This window comes from Candoia aspera, chromosome 1 (assembly GCF_035149785.1).
Source record: "Candoia aspera isolate rCanAsp1 chromosome 1, rCanAsp1.hap2, whole genome shotgun sequence".
NCBI classification, from domain to species: Eukaryota; Metazoa; Chordata; class Lepidosauria; order Squamata; family Boidae; genus Candoia; species Candoia aspera.
Genome location: NC_086153.1, coordinates 231,431,410 through 231,453,376, shown reverse-complemented (window position 1 = coordinate 231,453,376; position 21,967 = coordinate 231,431,410). Strand labels below are relative to the sequence as shown.

The 21,967-nt window shown below is 41.1% G+C and overlaps 2 protein-coding genes across 3 annotated transcripts; one reads left to right on the top strand and one right to left on the bottom strand.

Annotated features, from left to right (window-relative positions):
* Positions 1 to 644: 644 nt before the first annotated feature.
* On the bottom strand, positions 645 to 12,175 carry TMX2 (thioredoxin related transmembrane protein 2). Its single transcript, XM_063289110.1, has 8 exons — positions 11,874 to 12,175; positions 9,554 to 9,614; positions 5,469 to 5,582; positions 4,631 to 4,707; positions 4,384 to 4,490; positions 2,463 to 2,528; positions 1,948 to 2,077; positions 645 to 1,807 (listed from the first exon to the last, which is right to left on the bottom strand). Exons 1-8 carry the CDS (start codon positions 12,060 to 12,062, stop codon positions 1,661 to 1,663), a joined length of 891 nt encoding a protein of 296 aa, XP_063145180.1. The 5' UTR covers positions 12,063 to 12,175; the 3' UTR covers positions 645 to 1,660.
* A 253-nt stretch (positions 12,176 to 12,428) lies between these two features.
* On the top strand, positions 12,429 to 19,139 carry MED19 (mediator complex subunit 19). Of its 2 annotated transcripts, none has more exons than XM_063289111.1 (5): positions 12,429 to 12,670; positions 14,535 to 14,791; positions 16,869 to 16,965; positions 17,104 to 17,198; positions 17,381 to 19,139. In XM_063289111.1, the coding sequence occupies exons 1-5, from the start codon at positions 12,466 to 12,468 to the stop codon at positions 17,447 to 17,449; spliced, it is 723 nt and encodes a 240-aa protein (XP_063145181.1). In that variant the 5' UTR covers positions 12,429 to 12,465; the 3' UTR covers positions 17,450 to 19,139. The 2 variants fall into 2 exon arrangements, with proteins under 2 accessions (XP_063145181.1, XP_063145182.1); XM_063289112.1 differs by lacking the exon at positions 12,429 to 12,670 and adding an exon at positions 12,835 to 13,281.
* The last annotated feature ends 2,828 nt before the right edge of the window (positions 19,140 to 21,967 follow it).

The window sequence follows — 21,967 nt, the reverse complement described above, 5'->3', positions numbered from 1 at the left end:
GAAGCAGTGTTTAGTTAATCCTTTTAACCCAAAACATGGTAGTCTGCTAGGAACAAGGTGGGCTACAAATATTGTGAAATAAATAAATAATAACATGTCCCTTTTTTACTGTCTGCTTGACTCTAGGATACAAATAATAGGATTTTTTTAATGTAGACAATGCTTGATCAGGCAATATGCTGAAATTCTAACTCAAATTCATTTTTAAGAAAAGAGTAAATAGCACAAGACTAATTACAGTTGCCCCCAGCTACCAGATTCCTCTAGTTTCTTCATTGACTTGTTCTTACACAATATGCTAACCCATACTTTACTGCATTAACCTAACTGGGCTAGCACAAAAGTGACACCCGTGGGCAGGATACGTACAATACACTCACCCACAAACTAACCACCCCCATTTTAACCTAGTGAATTGTGTGAACCCATCCACTGCGAAACTCATTTGTTTTCTGCAGTATCGTCTATAAATGTACCCTGGCAGAAAAAGCAAAGGCCTGAAAATGCTGCTGAATAAAGAACGAGTTAAGCCTTGAGCAAATTGACCTAAACATTAAAAAAAACCTGTAAGTTTTTTTAAAAGCCAAACAATGAAGGTGGGAACTCCACCAATCATATAATAAATCAGTAAAAAGTCACAAGGATACAACACTCCCAGATTTATTAAAGGCACCTGTACAAGACCATTAACAGAAGCATGAACATGGATGAACCGTGAGTTTGCAGCATTTCCACCGACAGGCAGGCCCTCCATATTAGGAGTGCAGCAACTAAAAACTCTAGGACAGACTCGCCCAACCCTTGCTCTATCCAGATAGCCATGCTGGCTAGGAATTTTTGCCAATGTAGCCCTGGAACATCTGCCACATCAGTTAAACCCTATTTGTGCAGCATTAGATGGATGATAGAAGCAGCAATTCCTCCAAGTCAAACAGTTGCACTAAGCTACCAGCTGTTACTATCAAAGACAGGAGATCTTTTAGGGCTGCATAGTAGCCGCTGCTTCTCTGGCACAGTTTCAGGTTCAGCAAATATTCTACTATGGCCCATTAGCTTCTAAAAAGAGAAGAGACCACAAGATACCACAAGACCTTTCTAAAGAACAATAACAATGACCACAATAATAATAGGGCGATGAGTAGTAGTAGCAGAAACTGATCAGTAATACCAATATCTTCTCAAAGCAAACTTTCAGGAGTGAAGGGAGCTGATTTCATGCAAGATGTGGGTTTGTCTAATTTTGCCACTGAAATCATATCAATAAAACAAATAGATTTATCGTCCCCATTACAGTGTTTTTCTTAGCAGTTCATTCCCAGAGAAGCAACCTGCACCTAATCTCTCAGAGTTTCATGGGTAATACTCTCCTTAAGGAGGTCACCAAGATTTTCTCTGGCTGGTTCTAGTGTATTAAATGTCAGTAGACTGTTCCAGACTCCTGGAAAGAATCTGGAACAGAAATATAAAAGAAAATGTCCAGGTCCAATGGCCAACAGCAGAGCCCAGAGTGATAAACGCCTTAGTGACTACACTCAACTCCCAGCACCATCACTGTTGGATGGAAGCAGTCTTTGGATGATGTCCCAGGAGAAATATCAGGAAGGAAACAGAGAAATGGAGAGCTTAACAATAAGGGCATTATGGTCCAGTCTTACAGGCACTATTTGTCTTTCTTGGTCTCTCCATTAAGAAGCTCTGTGACAGCAGACTGTTCTGAAAATTCCTCAAAGTTCTCATCTACATGCTTGGATATTTTCTTGGCTTTCTGGTATAGCTCATTCAGGTTGAATTCCCGGATCACATTCTCCTGTAAGAGAAAGACACATGACTGTTGCTTTATGCCAGCCGTCAGCCCTCAACGTGACAACTCAACTTCAATAATTTAGTAATTATCAGCCATTTTATTAGGAACCTTTGCTTATTATCAACTATGGCCAAAGGGAATACCTCAGAAAAGTTCCATGAAACTGCTCGTCCCTTTTTATCGATCTGTGGCCGGCGCATCACCTCTTTACCGCCTTGGAAAAGGATCAAGGTAGGCAGCTGCTTAGTGAGAGGAGAGGTACTGATTTTGTACCTGTGAAGAGATGAATGAGTCCAAAAGTAATTTCTGAAAAGTAGTGTCTAATCAAGGTTGGTAACCTTTTCTGGCCTCCAAAAAAAAAAAAAAAAAAAAACAGGCCAAGAGCATCTCTTGGGTTCCAACAGAATCTTGGTATTTGCAGGCACTACAGTACCCATAGCTGTGTGTAACTATGAGATGCACAGCCAGCATCTCTTCTGCAGCTCTGAGCCTAACCAATTATATCATGGGAATACCAGCCAGGTATTGGTCTACGATGTCCTCCCTTTTCCCCAACACCCTGCTATTAGAAAGCAAATTTTCCCAATGTTCTCTCTCACATATCTGGCATGCTAGTCTGTCTAACCACTCTAGAGGTCAACAAAGGCTAAGGGCTTACTTGGTGCTGACGTCAGGGTAGCGTCCCACATCAACCTTTCCAAAGTTCAATCCAGTACAATTGTATCTGGTAAAATATAACAGTAATTAACATGTCCACAGAAATGCCAGCAAGTAAAATATTTGATAATAGCAACAATTATCCTCCTCTTTTTCTTCAGGCTTACTAGAATGTGACTTCCAGGCAATTTTCCATTGAGGCACTGTCCAAATTAAAGCCAAGTTATTTTCAGCAAAGTTGTGGCATAAAGTGCCTTCAGGCCAAACCTTGGAAGTATTATTCCTCAAGGAGAATATAATTTGGGCTGGGGAAAAAAAGGCTTGTCCCAAAGTCACATAATAAGCTTTATTAAGTAGGAATTCAACCTAAGTTAGACAGAGTCAGACCTAAATTAGTCCCCAGTTTAACCATTACACCACAGAACTGAATTACTCTTTTTCTTTTAAGCTGCAGTCACTGTTACCAGGAAGCAGGGATTTTCTCCGTGATTGGAATTTTTTTTTTTCTACACTGTGGCCATCTGCTGGCTATTGTTGGAAACAACATACACTACCAACACAGCCAAGAGCCCCGGGGAGACACTCCACAGCACAATAGTAAAAACACACTGAGTGGGAAGGCTATATCCAGGTTGATTCAGGGATTATTGTCATTCTTTATCAGTTCTGCTTCTAGACCTCTGTTCCATGTCACAATAAAATCTCCACAAGGAAAAGTATTTTTCATTTTCATTTACTTTTCTCAACAATACTGTTTTTGTACAACTCCAAAGCCTAGTCTGTGAGCCCTTTTTAACCATTTGCATTCAGTGTTTCTGACAACCTCAATCCGAAAAAACACCAGTACATCAGTGCTACTGTCCCAGTAACCCAAGGGCTTTATCTTCATTCACCAAACAACATAGTATTTTGTCTTTGAAATGATGCACAGGAATGCAGACTTCTGAGGTAGTCTTCCTTGACCAGGATGTCTGCCAGGTGCATTGGTTTCTACTCTCAGAATCCTCAGGTATGGCCATGTTGGCTGGAGACTGCTGAGAGTTGAGGTCAACACATTTGGAGGGTGTCCAGGCAGATTTAAGGCCAGTGCTGCCATGGTGAATTCTTGGGGACTCCCTGAGCATGTTTTGGGGATATGGAATCATGATTAGTAGAAGAGACAAGGCTGGGGAGGCTGGAATGGAGTGATGAAAACTAGTACTTGTTTCAAGTCCCACTTGTCCTATCTAAATACCATACGTGGGCTAAAATGGATGGGGCCAGATATAGCCACCTAATTTAAGGATAGCTGGTGCCTGCTGGCTCTCTGCATGCTCTTCCCTTCCTCTTTGCACAATATGATTTCCCTAAAATTACTTAGAATGGGGTGACTTGGAAGAGAGAGGGAAGAAGCCTGCCCTAAAAATATGATGTTTCTTCTCACCTATACATTTTACTCCACCTTCTTCCTAATTATAGTTCAGGCATATTGAGTACACATCATTACTATTCCCAAGTCATAGCTACTGTGGACACTTCAAACTTTTATTTTCAAACTGTAGCTGTAACTACTGAAAAAGACTCAGTGCCAGTTTTGTAATTATTATAGCAAGGGAAGAAGTCTTAAGTCCAGCATTAAGGCATTAATTAAGTAAAACTGTAGAAGCTGATTGTCAGGGGCTGCAACACACAAAGCTAAGCATTTTTAGGTGAGGGAAATGGGTGTACCTTAAAGAATACTTTAGGAAGGACAGAGATCTTACATTATTTATTGCTATCTTCAGGAGAAGATAACCACTATATGTTTTGCAGTATGAGGCAAACAACTACAACTTATATAGTTCCATAGCCAGTGCTTTATGATTGACTACAGTACGTGAGTCTCTGCTCCATCTCCAAAGTCTCCCCACCTCAGAATATTTAATTAGGTGCAAATCACTCACTTGAGAGACAAATCAGCATAGATAGGAGCAAATGACTGACACTCATTGGACCAGTTAGCAAAGAATTCCACAATCCAGGTAACTCGCTTGTCCCGTGCTAGTTCCTCCTGTAAAAGAGGGATCTTGTTGACAGCCTGCTCATCACTCAGAAGTGAACATGATACATGATATTATGGTAGCTGAAAGAAACCAGAAATTTATCCAATTCATCCCAAAACAAATGGTCTGCAAAAAATAAAATACTCACATCTATGGTTTTATCATTGAAATATTTGATGTGTTCAGGACCCAAGTACAAAGGTGGCTTGCAAGTCATCAGGAACACTGAAAATGCACAAGAAGCAGATTTTAGCACTATCTGGGATAAGATGAGGAAGCTGCCCAGCACACTGAGAGCCACACTCCACAAGTGGACATGGTAACTGTATTTAACTTTTTTGAAATTATTTTAATTTCTTATTTTGCATACTGTATCTGCATGCAGGGTTTTTTCCCTCATTAAAGAGCACTATGACACTGCCATTCGTTTTTTTCAATCTCATAATATCTATTAGGGATAAAAGTCTTGCACTTGTTTGGGGTTTTTTGGAAGGGACAGGAAAAGCTGCAGGTGAATTAGTAAGGAGTTGGAGAAAGAAATATAGACAGGCTGAAGGAGAATGGGCAGGAAGGCAGTTCACTAATTCACCTGCAGCTTTTCCTGTCCCTTCCAAAAAAGGAGCAAAGAAGGCAAAATGTGGAGACAACAGGGAAGTAATCAATAGAAAGGGAGGGTTGGTGAGACAGAGAAGTTGTGTTTCCTTCTACCTAATACAGGTCGACAATATCAGGCTATCTCAGACATGGAAATCAGGGAAAGTTTGTCCTATGGTAACTAGGAATGATTGATGGACCAGACACACACACACACACACACACACAGTGGAAAAACAAAGTAATGTTTTCAAAAATCAAAATCCCATGCATAAAATCAATGATGCAGGGTGCTAAGTGGTAAAGGGTATTTTATAGCTCAAGCCCAATTATTTCTAGGATCTAAGCCCTACATGAAGAATGTAAATTCAGCCCCATCCCAGAGACCTCACCTAAGCAGAGTGTAAGATACAGCAGCCCCATCCGGATATCAAGACGAAAGAAAAGGATGACGTTGGCCACTTTGCTGAACATAAAAATATTCCCCACATGCTGGTCCACAGTAACTTGAGAGAAAGAGATATAAAACAGATGGTTATCAGCAGGATTATATGAAACACTCCTGGGTCAAGTAACGACTATGGCAAGCTAGGACAGCCTGAAAAGTCAATTTACAGCATTGTATGTTTATAATTCTTGACATCTGGGATCCTCAAATTTTAGAGTGCTGTGCTGTGACCCACTATAATGATATATGAATTTGTGCAACCTTCACTCCCAAGAATAAAACTAAGAACTTCACTGGGCTGAGGACTGGACAAAAATTTACCACACTCTATTAAAAATGGGGTTTTAATCTGTATTATTTGGTTGAGATGGGCGGCTATTGAAAACAAACAAACAAACAAACAAAATCAAGTAAAATAATAACAGAACCCTGCAATCTTATAAAATGAAACCTTTTCATTGGTAATAAACAACAAACAAATTTAAAATCCTTTCTTTTTTAATAGCTAGGATGAGTTTGCTTAGTTTTACATAAAAAACAAAACCTGGGATATTTTAAAAAGCCACTCTCAGTTACTATTCGACTTTTAATTTGGACTGATATTTGTTTTATGTAACAAAAACTCTAGAAAATCCTGCTTTCTTGTTGACTTTTCCAGCATAAAGGGAACAAATTCTTTCTCTGGACACACTGGCTGCTGGTTTGTCCAGGCCAAACAGGAGGAAGTAATGCCAATGATCCAGCTTATTGAGTGTCAGCCATAGCCCAGGCTTTCCTTGGATAACTAGAAGCAAGCAAGTTCTGATCATGATGTGGCTGGTATGCAAAAGCCAGAGTCCTGTCAGGTTTCTTGCCTGGGAATAAGCAATTCAGGGAAGCCCAAACTTTTGTGTCTAGTTACTCTTAAACAGTATTTTAATAAATCACATTTAAGAAATTTGTTCGCATTACTCTATAGCAAACTTAAGATGCAAGCCACAGGAGTGCATAAAAATGTCTATATACACCCAGTGGCAAGATGTGGATATAGCTGCAGTAGAAGTAAGACTATTAAAATATGCCTTTAAAAGATAATACCAGTCTGCCACTTCCCAAAGCCTTAGTGGGGCTCACTTTAATAATTAAGTTTATCTTTTTGGAGGCTTGTGTTCTTGCTTTCCCTTCACCTGTACAAGCATCTACTAAAGGAGTGATGCAAACACTAAAATTTAGGATTTGTCCTATGGCAATCAAGGGCACAGCTAACTATTCTCCTTCCTTGAACTTTTGCAATAGCAACATTCACCACAAAAAAAGCAACAAACTGGCACTAAAACATTACCTAGGACCTATAGCAAAGAAGGGTTTCCTCTGATAACAGTTATCACTGATAGGCCACTTCGTCTGCAAAAATTCAGAAAAGCACTAGATAGCAGCAAAGAGATACAGCAAGTTTATTCTTTGCTAGCATCTACTGGTTGTCATCCAGATTTCTGAAACTTAGATTTGGTAGCGCTATTTAGAATAGCCTTGTATTTGATTATTACCTGGGTTCTGGTATGTTTGGGTGTGTATGGGAAAAAAAATAAAGAGAACAAATGTCATTCTAGTTTGAGGGGGTTAAATCACCAGATGGTTACCAAGCAGATGCAAACCTGCATTACTCAGATCCCCTCACCATCAGTAACTGCTAAGTAACATTATTTGGAGAGTGCTCCTTTAATATTAGAAAAATGCATGTATGCAGGAGCATCATTCTGGAGGGCTTTGAAGGATATAGCTCAGGACACCAAGAATTATTATAGACCAGCGGTTCCCAACTTTTTTGGCACCAGGGACTGGTTTCATGGAAGACAATTTTTCCACGGACTGGGAGGGGGGGAATGGTTTCGGGATGATTCAAGCGCTTCCTCTTTTTCCCATTTTATTCTTTTTTCTTTGTGCTGTTTGGAGATAGCAGCCAATGGGCTTGCTTTCCCTGACAGGAGACAGAGCTCAGGCGGTAAAGCGAGTGATGGGGAGCAGCTGTAAATACTCAGGCTGTAAATTCGCTCACTCGCCCACCACTCCCCTCCTGCTGTGCGGCCCAGTTCCCAACAGGCCACGGACTGGAACCAGCCTACGGCCCAGGATTTGGGGACCCCTGTTATAGACATCTCTTTAAATGCTCTTGTTCTCTAAACACCACCCAACTCCAACTGTTCTGGGCTGTTCACAAATAATAACATAAAACAAAACAAAAACAAGATGGCATCTGGGCACAATATACAAACAAAAACAAAAATAACAGACACATCCAACAAGGGGCCCCATCTGTCTCACCCCAAGGCCTGGGAGAACAGCCAAGTCTTCAAGGCCTTACAGAATGTCAACAGGGTGGGAGCTACACAGGTTTCAGGGGCAATCTCTTTCCAAAGGGCAGGGGGCGCTTCAGAGAAGGTGTACTTCCTGGGTCTTGATAGATCACATTGTTTAATCAAAGGGCCCCAGAGCATGCCAACTCTGCTGGCACATACAGGTCAGAGAATTACTCTTCCCTCAGAGAGCAGATGTTTGATATTCCCAGGAAGAATGCAGGTTTCTGTTTCAGCATCTAAGCCAAAGAAATCCATTGCCCAAAATGAGAAGTAACTTACATGCTATGGCCCTTGGTGCCTGCCACCTCTCCCTCCTCCAATATGCTTACAGCCGGTTCCCTGTTTAGGGCAGCCTACTTCAACTCTCATTCACTCCTTGGAATCACAGCTTTTAACTGCATCTCTGGGTTACTGCACAAACTGCCCCACACCCCAACACTACAGGCAAAAGAAAGCCAGTAAGAGACCTTAGACAGGTTTCCTGCTTGACAATTTCTGGTAGTAAATGCCCAGAATGGGCTAAACCTTTTGATCCAGACTACAGCATCTTTACCCTGGACAATGCAGAGAGACAGGGGTAGGCATTAAACTTGTGCACATAAAGCCAGCGCTGTCAAGATTTGCCCCACTCTTTGCTTGGACAATTAGGCTGCTGGCTTGTCCAGCAAAGCAGGAGCAAGTTCTGATAGTGGCACAGCTTTGCAAACTAATGTTCATAAAAAATGGTGATTCCCCTCTCACCTCACAACTTCTGATCATAAAATCTACAAAATAATTTTATGTATTTCCATTTGAGTATTTATATAGCTTTTTAAAACATAACTTCCTTTTTTCAGCTCTCATTTCCATGTTTTGTATCTGATAGCTTCCTACATTTAAGGAACACAATACATCCACTGGAATGAAACTAATGAATGTGCTATTTTGGGAAGTACAGGTTATTTATTCTGCAGTTCTGCTCCCATACCTAACTCATATCCCAGGGACTATGGCTCTATTTTACCCTTATTATCCCTCTGATGTCCTTTGCTTGTTCCTACCCATAACATACCTACATTAAGTACATAAAAGCTTTGTTAATCTTCATGTCTTTAGATTGTTCCTATCCATATATGAAGGAAACAGCAAATTCCTTTTAAAGCCTTTCCTCCAATAGGAATGCACAGAGAAAATTAAGTCATTGTAGTCTAGGAGCAGGTGCCTTGCAGCTCTTTGTCTTATTTACTGTACAAAGATAAGACCACTGCTTAAGTTCACACATGCATTCCATTTTGTAGCAGCTATTTACTCAAGTTGAAGTGATCTGATTATCCATTAGAAAAACTTCTAGTACAAATAAAAGCTATCACTAAAGTTTTTCTTCTAAATATTTCAAAAATGACAATTGAAAATTCCTCTGCTGCATAATACAATGATATGTTTAGAGCTGGAAAGAGATTCATATTCTAACCAAGTGTACATTCCTCCCCACATAGTCTAACCAGGTGTACATTCCTCCCCAGTTCACAGAAGAGCCATGAGTAAGGGACTGAGAAATTAACCTTGGAGATAAATTTCATTTAAAAGGGGGAAAACAATCCACCTAAGATTTCTGTAATATCATCCTATCTTCTTTGAATAACTCTTGAAATTCTGGAAGAACCTTGCTTTCTGTGGAGGTGGAAAGACCAAGAACTTGAACAGTATTACTCACTGGATCGGCGATTCTTCATCATCACAATGGCACTCAGAAACATCAAGATCTCCACTTCCCGCTAAAAAGAAAGCAAAGCTAGGCACTTAATGACTGTCAAGTAAGGGAGTAAAAGACCTAACTAGGCACAAGGACTGAATTAAATACATCATTTCAATATCACATTATAACTACTGCCAATTAATCCCTGGCATCATTACACAGCTACCCATCCTGTCCATTTGGACCAAAAAACAAGGCTACAATGCAAGCAGATGGATGTGTGGTCTTTCAGTGTGTGAATACAGCAGCACTACCATACATTGGAATCTGAATATCTTTGTGATATTTATTAAATCATTTACATAATTTAGATGCAATAACATTCTGAGACATTACACTATTTATTCAGTAACTACAAAGTTTATTAAACCATACAAATGATTTATCTCCAATAATGTTTCTACACATTACACCATTTATGCAGCAACTGCAGAGTGAAACACTATGCTCTCACAGAAACATCCAGCTCAGAAAATGTTTCATAAGAGAAACCATGTTAGTTTTTTACAATCTGAACAGATAATACTGTAGCCTCTTAAACATGATACGAACATCTGAACATAGGCAGTGACCTGCTGGATCAGACCCCTGACCCAAGTAATCCAGCAGTCTGATCTCACAGCAGCCAACCAACTCTACAAGGAAGCTACTAGTCTCTCAGCAGATGGCCTTCAGAGATAATCACGCTACTATCAAGGTTAAGAGCCACTGATCCCCATGACTTCTGTGCATTGGTCCAACCCATTTTTGAGGCCAGCCAAGCTAGTAGCCAGCAGCCACATCTTATGGTAAAGAAATCCAAAGTTTAATTACGCATTGTGTAAAAAAATTTTTTTTTGTTCTGTCCTGGTTCTTCCAAGATTCAATTTCATTGGGTGACCTCTGGTTCTAGCATTTTGGGAGGGGGAAATTAACTTCTCCTTCTCCACACTATGAATAATGTTGTACACTTTAAACATGTCCCCTCTCATTCACCTCCTTTCTAAACTAAAAAGTCCCATGTGCTGCAACCTTTCCTCATAGGGAAGCTGCTCCAGCCCCTTGATAATCTTAGTTGTTCTTCTCTGAACCTTCTCTAGCTCCATTATATCATGAGGTGTGAGTTACCAGAACTGCACACGATATTGCAGATGTGGTCACATCATTAATTTATATAACGGCATTATGATACTGGTATCATTATTTTCAAGCCTGTTTCTTATTTTCTATAAGAGGCTGTTAAAAAATTTTTATAGCAGATGCACACTGTATATGTAATGAACTGTTCACCATGAACCTTCAAAATGTTCTTAAGATGACAAAAGTTGGACTTCGATTAGATTTTGAAGATATTGCAAATGTATGGTTTTGCTTTTATAAGCAGAAACCATTGGCTGGTTCCTGAACAAGTCAGAGCCCATTCATAATATATTGATCACATTGATGTATGTGTCAATGTAACTCATGCCTTCACATGGGCATCTATATATAGAATTACAGAGAGATGATCCCTCTACTCCAAACCTAAGATTAGGATATATACAGCTTCTAAAGAACTCCTGAAGAAATCTTTTTGAACTACTTTTGTAGATGTCCAGCCTCCTCAACCAAACATCTACAATCCCACCACAGATGATGGAAATTATTTTTCAGCGCATCTGGAGAATGTTCACTTGAAGAAAGCTGACTTGAGTGGATTGTAAACTAGGTATCTGCTTATTATGCTGTGAAATGAGCAAAGATCACAAGCACATTCTGAAATCTGAACGAAGTAATTTAAAACAGACAGGTGGAAGCCTCCACCACTTTAACGACTATGCTTAAGGGTCACATTACTAGAAGTGAAAAGTAAGAACTGTGTGATACTACAGAACCCTTCTCAGAGACAGAGAACCGCATTATTTCTGCTCATGTTTAATGAATGTATAGCCTTTTAATTTTAGAACATTTTCATAATATAGGTTTGAACAAATACATGCAAAGCATCACGACGACAGGCTCTTTGGAAACAGTCAAGGTGCAAGGACAGCGCAAAGCCACGAACACGAGTTGCTCGGAATCCGTTTGTGGCGCTAAGAAGGCTATGAGCCGGTTAGGGCTTTTCGCTCCCGTTTCCGCTCCTAGGTGAAATGAAGGAGACCAGGGGAGCCTCAAGGCGCTGGAACCAGGAATCTGAAACATGAAAGGCCTGCAGGCACATACTGAAGAAGCAGACCCAAGGAGCGATGGGAAACCAAACGCGCGGCAAGCCCAAAGGAGAACGCCTGTGGGGAAAGGGGGCTCCGAAGGCCGCTCTTACCCAGTCGAAGTCGCAGGAGTTCCCGTCCTCCCGCTGGCTGGGCAGTCCGTGGCATAACGGTGGCACTTTGCGCACCAGCAAGAAGGCTGCCGAGAGTAGGAGGGAGAGCGGGTAATAAGGCTGCGCCAGCCAGCGGCAAAGTCCAGGCACCGAATAGAACAAGGCTAACAAGGGGGCCAACACCGCCATCTTCACCTCACACTGACCGACACCCGGCGCAAAACGGCCTCCCGCCCACCTGAGTCCCGTTCTTTGCTTTTGATTGAGCGGTCGATGCCAACGTCAATCAAAGAAAAGGTGGAACTCCGCGGACAACAGTGTGTTCTTATTGGCTGATAGAATATCACAGCTAGTTTTTCAGAATAGCAACAAAGGGACTGCTTTCGGTTCCTGACGCATCGTATTAACGTAGCTCCGCCATTTAAAAATATGTCATTCGGCTATCTAGCCAATCACAGCATAGTCGAGTTTCCAGGTGAGCTAGCCAATCGTATACAGAGGAGGAGTCATCGCCTTCCAATGACACCAAAGCGAACGCAGGAAAGCGCCGGATGCGAAGCCAATAGGAGGAGACTGCGCAGAGCACGCCGGGATGATGGAGAATTTTTCTGCTCTCTTCGGAGGGACAGAGCCTCCTCCGTCTACAACAGCTGCCGCGCTAGGCTTTGGCCCTGGAAAACCAGGAGGACCCGGGACTGGGCAGCCTCCTGTACCAACGGTGACTCCGGTCGGAGAGGAGACAGCACGCAAAGCGGCGACCGCCAGCGGTCCTTTTTACCTAATGCGCGAGTTACCAGGTAGTGGCTTGTGGGGGCGGGCTTCAGGAGCCTCTTAACCAACCGCCGCCTAGAGGCGGGCTTTGCGTTTTTGCCAATGCTGTTTGGCGGCCTTGGTGCGTCACGGGGGAATGTGCCAATAGAATGGCTCGTTGCAGCTGATGAGCACTTGCCCCGCCTTTGCGGGAATTCAGGGCCGACGGCTGGCGAAGCTGGCGACTGGGCGGAAGCCTCGTGAGTCGTAACTTGCGTGACGGGCAGCTGCTCGGGCCAGTGAATCAGCTGGGAGGAGACCAGAGGGGACGCCCCAAGTTAAAAGCCGCTGAAGTTCCTTGTGGAAACCGTGGGAGAGTTTTGCCTTTCGCGATCGGGAGTAGACGCTGCTGAAAAGAGCGCGGGCAGGCTTGGGCTCCCCCTCTCTCCCTCCCTCAGCTGCTGCTTCCAGGTGGCTCACTGGGCTACAGGCGCTGCGTGTTCGTTAGACAATCGTTAACAACTGAGAGCTTTGGTTCTCCGTGGGGAGCGAACTATAAGAAGCCTATTCAGCTTGGAGAGGATGGAAACCATGGGCTTTACCGTTTCTCCTCAGCCTCGGATTCACGTTGGAGTTTGCAGGAGGCAAGATTTTCCGGGTATCATCGAAGTAACCTGTTTTCCAAGGCTAGTCTGCTCCTTAGAGGAATAGGGATGAATTAACTAAGAACTAGGCTAAGTTTGGAGAACCAGTTTGGTGTAGTGGGTAAGGCATCAGGCTGGAGACGGTTAGTTGTAGTCTCACAATGGGCATGACTAGCTGACTTTGGGCCATCCTCTCTCTTAGCCCTAGGAAGGAGGCAATGGCAAACCACTAATAAAAAACCTTGCCAAGAATGCTGCAGGGACTAGTCCAGGGTGTCTCCCTGCAGTATACTGTTTGAAGGCCAAATGCATTCCTTTCCACCTTTCCTTGAAAAGTTGTACAACCCCACCTTAGACAATATGCTGAGTTTCTACATATGTTCATGAAATTTCTACCACTAAAAGAGTAAATATGCATAGGGTTACAAGGTTAGACTTCTTCTCAGGATGCATCAACCTATATAAAGAGGAGTATTATTTTATCTTTAGAAAGCTGTGTAGCGAGGAACATCATTGTCCCATGGCTGGGAGGAGACTTCTTTATAGTGGACTTGGCTTTAGAGGTTCATTTCCTTGGGCGTCATTCAGCCCCTGCATTTGGGACTTAATTCCTAGCTGGACTAGACAATTTATTTCTTGAGTGCCTTTCTGTCATTGTCACTTTTTTATACCGCCATTCGTTTAAGTGGCTACCTTGTTTAGCGACCATTTACAAATATGACAGTAATTTTTAAAAAAATATTTTCCAACCAATGCATGTGCTTACAACCAAATTTATGCACCTGACAACACATGCTGGAGTGAGAGTAACACTGGCATTGCTGCATGAAACAACTTTACCTTAATGAGACGGCAGCAACCAGTGATCTTCACAGCATCTCTCCCTCTTTCAGTCGTGTGTTTGCTTAGTGACCATTTTGCTTCCAGTTTAAGGAACGGATTGTGGTCACTGAACGAGGAGAGGGTGCAGTTTTTACTTGGTTTTGTGCTTTTAATTGTGCTTTTAATATCTCTTTCTATGGATTGTAACCCATCAAACAATCTTATGAATAGAGGCCAGGCTGTAAATATTTTAAATAATTCCATTCTCACTGCCAGTATTTCAGGGCATATAGAATAGGACAGGTATTGTCATCTAGGGAAAGGATCTCATTCCAAAATCAGCTTCTGCCAAACTTGAGGGGTTACTTAAGATTTTTTTCTTCTGGACTGTTAATTTAAGCAAGACAATCATTGTTATTTTGCAATGTTCTTCATTCCTTGGCAGGTACCACTGAACTAACAGGAAGCACAAATTTGATCACCCACTACAACCTAGAGCATGCCTACAATAAATTCTGTGGCAAAAAGGTGAAAGAGAAGCTCAGCAACTTTCTGCCAGACCTGCCAGGAATGATCGATTTGCCAGGTTCACATGATAACAGCAGCTTGCGTTCTTTAATTGAAAAACCTCCCATCTGTGGTAGCTCATTCAACCCCATCACTGGTACCATGCTGACAGGGTTTCGTCTCCATGCTGGCCCGGTGAGTTAGTGTTTTGGGTAAAAGACACATTGTACAAATGAAGATTTTTAACTATTATAAGCAAAATACACAGTGATTCCTTGAATGAAAAAGAAACTTGTCAGACTGGGAAATAAGAATGTTGCAGTTTTGTTAAGTTACAGTCTGACAGTTATTGGAGTGGTATCAATTTAGAACCTGAATATAAATTTACCTCTAAGTATATTGATTATCAGCCGTATGACAGTGAGCACCTTTGTGGGATTACATTGCAACATAAATGCAAATAAATCAGTAATTTAAATGGCAAAGTGGCAAGACTGCAGAAATCTTGAATAATTTGGCTAATTTATGAGATTTTGACCATGTTGTACATTTTAAAAAAGGAATTCAAGGTATTTTGGGGCGGTGTGGATGCTATAGTACAGATAGGTTGCCAGCCCCCAGAATAAGGTGGACTAGAATCTTGTTTTAGAATTTGGTATATGGCGTGTGTCTAGTGATTAAGGTACTGGACTAGGAATGGGGAAGCCTGCGTTCTACTTCTACCTTAGGCATGGGAGCAAGCTGGATGATTTGGGGCCAGTCACACACTCTCAGTCCTAGGGAAAAGGCAGTAGCAGTCAACTTCTGAAAATATTGCCAGAAAAAATGCATGGACTTGTCCATGTACTTGCCAGGAATCAGACTGACTTGAAGGCGACCCCCCTCTCCCTGCAAAATCTGGGGTTATATCGTCTCTATTAGAATAGGTTTAAGTAGGGTTGAAGATAGGAAGAGGTCCCAGGCAAAAAGTGAAAGAGGCTGTCCTTACAGAAAGGAGTCCTTCAAGTCCTGCACCTGTTGCAAAGTAGGTATCAAGTGAAAATCCCTAGCTGAACTCCAGATGGAGCCTCTATTCATAGGAACTGTATACATGATATACTAAACCACCAAGTTTGCACAGTATAGGGAAACGTAAACCACAATGGCTGTCTAGTTGTGGTTCAGAATGTTGTGCACAGGTGAGAAGCAATCACAAATGCCAAATCCTTGTTAAAGTCGTCATCTCAAACAACTAGCAAATCTATCTTTGTTGATATATTTGTCATAGTTATTAGATTGGTCAGAAATGGCTAGTGGTCATTCTCTGTTGTAAGTATTTCTAAGACTTATGAGAGATGTGATCATAAGGGGAGCCTGTGTGTACATTTCATGTATTCATTGATTAGATTTATATCCTGATTTTCTGTATCCTCGGAACAACTCTGAGGAGATTGGGCTGAGGGTGAATGATTACCCCAAGGCCACCAAGTAAATTTCTCTGGCTGAAGGTGTAGTTCAGGTTCTTAGCTCTAGTCCAAAATTGTAATCACTACTGCGCTGGCTCTCCTTTTGAAGTCGTAAGGCTTTGCACTGCTGCACTGCACTGTAAAGTTGGAAGCTGGTGGGGATGAAAATCTATAGACTGGGTACAATTTTGCTTTAGCGTAGAAATTCTTAATTTGCAATAGGCGTAAACAATAAGCTAAGTGAACATACAGGTGATCCTCACTTAACAAACACTTGTTCAGTGACTGTTGAAACTTAAAATGGTGCTGAACAAGTAGGACTTACAACCAACCGGTCGTCATAGTTACGTTGGTCACAGTGTCATCCAGTCTTGGCACCCGGCTCACAATTATGACATCACAGTGTCCCACAGTCACATGATTGCCATTTGCAACTTTCACTGCCAGCTTCCAGCAAGCAAATCAGTAGGGAAGCCAGCAGGCCACAAATGGCAACCACATGATGTCACACTTAATGACAGTGCGCGATCCGCTTAATGACAGCAACTGGAAGTGTTGGAACTGCTGTCACTAAGTAGCACAGTCACATGAGGTCACGCTTTACGAATGCATCACTTAGCAATGGAAATTCTGGTCCCAGTTATGTGAGGACTGCCTGTAGTAGTAATTTTTCTAATGCAAATTTTCATGGAGGATATTATTGGACCAGCTTGCAAAAAGGCATAGACCTGAAAGTCCTGGCTTGAGGAATTGCTCATGTTTTCTGCAATAGTACTTGGGAAGTTCATGTATTAATGTGCCTTTCTGTTTCTATTATACCACCTCAGCTGCCAGAACAGTGTCGCTTAATGCACATCCAGCCACCTAAGAAAAAAAATAAGCATAAACATAAGCAGAGCCGAACCCAAGACCCTGTCCCTCCAGGTGAGAAATTTATTTCTTAGAACATATAATAACATTGTCCCCCCAACACATCTTGCTAACATATAATTTTTCAATCTAGTAGCCTAAATTAAGTCACTCCTGCCCTTCTAGTAGCAAATTGCTCTCTTATTTTACTAGAAACTCCCTCAGATTCTGATCATAAGAAAAAGAAGAAAAAGAAAGAGGATGATCCTGAAAGGAAGAGAAAGAAAAAAGAGAAAAAGAAAAAGAAGGTAAGTTGGAAATAGTTTTCAGCTGCTGATCTTGATATTTATAACTTCAGTGTAAAACAACCAAGTTGAGTACTTTGCTTAGTTTGGAGTGAGATCTAAGATCTCTTTTGGGGCAAAAAATATCTCCATAGCTATTTTTTATTGCCTCTAGAATTTCCCATTTGTGTCTGTTTTTTTCACAGAACCGCCATAGCCCTGAACATCCAGGTGTGGGCAGCTCACAAGCCAGCAGCAGTAGCAGCCTCCGGTAGAGTCCTGCCCAAGATCATAGTGCACAGAGTTCTCCATGAAAGCGCTACAGACTTGTTGAGAGGAGGAACAGCAGCAGCAGCAGCAAGGATGGGAAAGCCACAGCTACCTTGTATATCTCCTCTTCACCTTTCGGAGCAACGTATAAAACTTGACTGTTGGATGGACTTCAGGACTTCAATAACTTTCTCCACAAAGAACACAGACGTTGCTTTGGGACACAATGCAGGCTGATGCCTTTATATGGGAATTACGCGTATTGTTTTGTGTTTTGTAAAAAAAAAAAAAAAAATGGTCCCGACTAAGTTGGGAGGTGTTTGTCTCATATTTTAATTAAATCTCTGTTGGAGGAGATGTCAATGATTTGAAGGAATCCCGACTACTGGACTCTTCCTGTATTGTACTGCGAACAGTTCTGAATTGTTTTGCAATTAATAAATTGTGGGCAGAAATTCCAGAAGTGGTTTGAGATGTAGGATGGATAAGTAGTCTGACAAAAGAAAAAAAACTTGATGTAAGCCTTTTTTGAATAGAGGAGAAGAAAAGGCAGAGTTTTAAAGTGGCAGTAGAGACAATATGAGGTTGGAATTCACTTCCATGCTGTTAGTTGTGTGGGTAGCAAACCTGCTTTAGAATAACATGGACAGCTAGTGACGAAATGACGACCAAAATCCATGTAACAGTAAAAGATGTCAGCAGGAAAAAGATCATTTGTCAATTAGAGGATAAGATAGTTGCAAAACTCTTTTCTAAGGGCTCACTTATCAGGTAAAGGTTTTTTTTCTCCAGTCTCTTGTTTAATTAAGGAATAAGATTTAATTTTTGCCAGGAGGAAGGAGAAATATGTTGATTTAAATTGAACATATGAAGCCATTTCCAGGAACTTTTTTTCTTTCCTCCTCCTGCTAGCATTCTCTGCTCTGTTTGATATCACTACCTCATTAGGAATATGCTGGCAAAAATTATTACTTAAATCATCTTATTTGCTTCTTTCCTGGGTCTAAACATCAGAATAAAAAATCTGGCTCCATTTTAAGACAGCAGCTGGAGGAAAAATATGAAACAACGAAAGAAACACGGCTGGAAAAAGATTTGATGTCTTTGCTGCCGCTTCTTGCTTACAAAATAATGCTTTCAGCAGTGCCTGTTACAGACAATTTAGCTGTGATGTGGGAGACCCCTATTAAAATGCCCATGCCATTTCCTTCAAATAAAAAATGTGAGTGGGCATTTAACATGGGGCAGTACATGGGCAGCTATGCAGCAGTGTCTACATAGGAATTCTTCGCATTGAGCAAAAAGATGTAACGCGGGTGCCTTCACCTCCCTCCACATATATAGCTGAAATTGTTTTTTTAGAGGAACTGTTTCTATCACAGAAATAGTGTGGGGGATGAACTTTCCCCCATTATTGTGGCCTTGATAAAAAAAAAACCACTTCATTTTTAACCAAAGAAAAAAGTTGGAGAATACTTTCAGGGACCTCCCCTATCCCATTTAATTGGCTGTTGATTTTTTTTCTTTTATGGCACTTGAAAAGCAGCTGGAGATGCTTTGGTTTACAATATTTAAACGCTTTCTAATAGATGGATCTATATTCTTAGTGACTTTTATGCTACTAGCTTGTACAGAGGCAGCTTGCTTCATCCCAAAATAAATGAATTCCATGAAGTAGAGAAATGGTTACACCAATTTTGTGTCCAAACTCTTATTCCTTGACTAATTGGCTTAGGGGGTAGATCTGGCAATGTATCTTACGGAACAGCCTTAAACTTGGTTATTTATGAGAATTCTTATATCCTTCATTGAGTCAGATGGGGAGGAGGTAAAACAATAACAGAAATACAGGTGTTTACTGTTGGATATCAGAGAAGGTAGGGGTTGAGTTTCTTCCCTCTTGAATGGATGGTAAGCTATCTAAACAACTGGAAGGTTAATTCAAATTTATAATCACAAAGTTAGTGATAGTAGATTGTGAACAGCAATTCATTTATACTTGTTATTAACAACTCTTGGAGGTTGTTGGAAGTCTGCTTGGGCAGGGTGGAGGTAGACTACCTTTAGTTCTGGAGCCTCAGGTTGTGCTATGTGAACTATGACAGCTGAATGAAAAGTAATGCCTCCACTGTTACAAGGTGCCTATGGATGATAGTATTGATATGCTAGAAACTCTGACATGTTCTTTAGCATCTGTTATTTCACTTCATTTGGTAGGAAGCTGCTGTGAGAAACGGTTGTGTTGCTACTGTTCATGAAATGGAAGCCTGAAGTGAGTAACCATAAGTCCCTTTAAGCACCACACCATGGTTGAATTTTCAATTACTAGAAGAGTCCCTCCAATTGAAATTACCACCAAATGCAGGTTGTTTATGGCAATTATTTATTCAATTTTATCCCGCCTTTATTACTTTTATAAATAACTCAAGGCGGCAAACATACCTAATACTCCTTCCTCCTCCTATTTTCCTCACAGCAACCACCCTGTGAGGTGAGTTGGGCTGAGAGAGAATGACTGGCCCAAGATCACCCAGCCGGCTTTCGTGCCTAAGGTGGGACTAGAACTCAACAGACTCCTGGTTTCTAGCCCAGCACCTTAACCACTGGACCAGCTGGCTCTGAGTTAGCAAGTTGATGTGAGTACTATGCATCACTGAGCCAAAAAATGTAAATATGCTGGGAAGAACTGATTTGTATGATCAAGAATGAAGGAGATGACCTGTCAGCAACCTAGGAGTTTCACGTGAGAAAGGTTGATGAACTGATTGGGTTGCTCAAAGAGAAACTGCTGTCAAGGTTGGCATTTCACAAGAATGTGTGGTGGTCACATTGTTTTTCAGTATCAAAAGGTAAATGCAAGATGGATTCCTTGCAGGCTGATGGCAGAGATAAAAGCTTTGAGTTGTAATCTACCAGCAATTGTCACATGTTGAGAATGAAGCTGAGGAATTTCTTTACAGCTGATGAAACATGGACCATCATTATGACCCAGATATGAAGGGTCAATCCATGGAATATCATTACTGAGCTTCAACTGCTAAAAGAAAATTTAAAACCTAGGCTTCAGCAGGAAAACTCTCAGTAGTTTGGGATGCAGATGATGGATTTCCTTGAACCTGGCACAAGAACCAACTCCGATTACTACGCTGCAACACTCAGGCCCAGGCTAAGCTGAGCAGTTGTGGGGAGTACGATGTAAAAAGAGCCATCTTCTTTTTTTCAGTTTTTTTTTTTAACACAAACTAAATTCTGGGAGCCATCCTTGGAATAGGGGTGAGATTAGGTTTTATTATTCAAAACATTACACTAGAGCCATTGTTGAGAAACAGGCAAAAACGTGCTCACCACCCTGTTACTTCACATAGTTGGAAAAACTGTAATTGAAATACATAATATCACTCTATGCATAGCAATACGCTGGTAATACAAAAAACAATTCTGAAGGCTATTATAAAAGCACGGAGACATTTGAAAGTTGCCAAACTGTAATGTACTGGAACTGTATACCTAAACATCTGCAATGCTGCAATTATTTTTAATAATGAGATCAACACCCAAACTTATTAAGCCTAAGTATCAGGTTAGTGTAAAATTTGCAAACTATTTCCAACTCAGCAACATCATACCAGAACCATCCTTTGAAATGGTTTTGCTAAAGTAATGGCGATTTCAATGTCTCTTGCAAAATGGCCCGACTCATTCATCAGGTATCCTTTGATAGTCATAAAAGTCATACTTCATTAGCAAGCAGAACTTGGTCACACCTAGTGCGATTAAACAATTTTCTCACTTGGCTCGATTTCATTTTCTATGAAGTGATATACTTTTCACTCCCACTGCTGTCTCCTAGGCTATTTGCGTTGAGCTACCTAACTTAGTTCTAGCCCATGAAAATGTATGCTACAGTACATGTGCCTTTAAGTATACTGTAGTAAATGTCTCTTGTTAAAATTTACCTGGGTTATTTAGGAAGGTAGCAGAGGCTACCAGCAATAACGACCAACAGTTTAAAACTCTTACCCTGTGAGGTAGGTCACAATATGCTACTCAGTTTCATAAATGGAGGTCAAGAATTAATTTCTCAAACAAGGTCATAGCACAGTGGGAGGAGCTGGCATCAGTGTTCCTATGGAGCTCCTAACCTTGCTTACTCAGTAACAACTTGCCTTTCTACAAAAGCAAAATTAAAAGCTTGGGAGCATGTCCTGGTTCTGGTGGATTACTTTTTTAGTACTTAAACTGTTCCAAAGGAAAAGATTAGTGGGTTATGTATAGCAAAACATCTACAATGTTAACATTTTTACTACTAAGCAAAGTGTGTTACTGTGCCCAAAAAAGGTTCAGTGTTATGATCTTTTAGACCATTTAGCTATATTTTATGTACTATGCACAAAAGAGAGGTAAGCAATATTGAAAGCAGGAAATTATTTGATGAAGAACTAAGAGGAGCCATGAAACACAGAATACAAGTCATATAAATAGCAGCTGAAGAATATGGGTACCTTTAGCCCACAGAATAACTA

Excerpts from the sequence above, each read along its gene's own strand:
- TMX2 (XM_063289110.1), bottom strand. The coding sequence starts at position 12,062 with ATGGCGGTGTTGGCCCCCTTGTTAGCCTTGTTCTATTCGGTGCCTGGA. Across the intron at positions 5,583-9,553 it reads GATGAAGAATCGCCGATCCA|TTACTGTGGACCAGCATGTG; the intron begins GTGAGTAATACT and ends CTTTCTCTCAAG. Across the intron at positions 2,078-2,462 it reads TACCCTGACGTCAGCACCAA|GTACAAAATCAGTACCTCTC; the intron begins GTAAGCCCTTAG and ends ATCTCTTCACAG.
- MED19 (XM_063289111.1), top strand. The coding sequence starts at position 12,466 with ATGATGGAGAATTTTTCTGCTCTCTTCGGAGGGACAGAGCCTCCTCCG. Across the intron at positions 14,792-16,868 it reads TTCGTCTCCATGCTGGCCCG|CTGCCAGAACAGTGTCGCTT; the intron begins GTGAGTTAGTGT and ends ATACCACCTCAG. Across the intron at positions 16,966-17,103 it reads CCAAGACCCTGTCCCTCCAG|AAACTCCCTCAGATTCTGAT; the intron begins GTGAGAAATTTA and ends TTATTTTACTAG.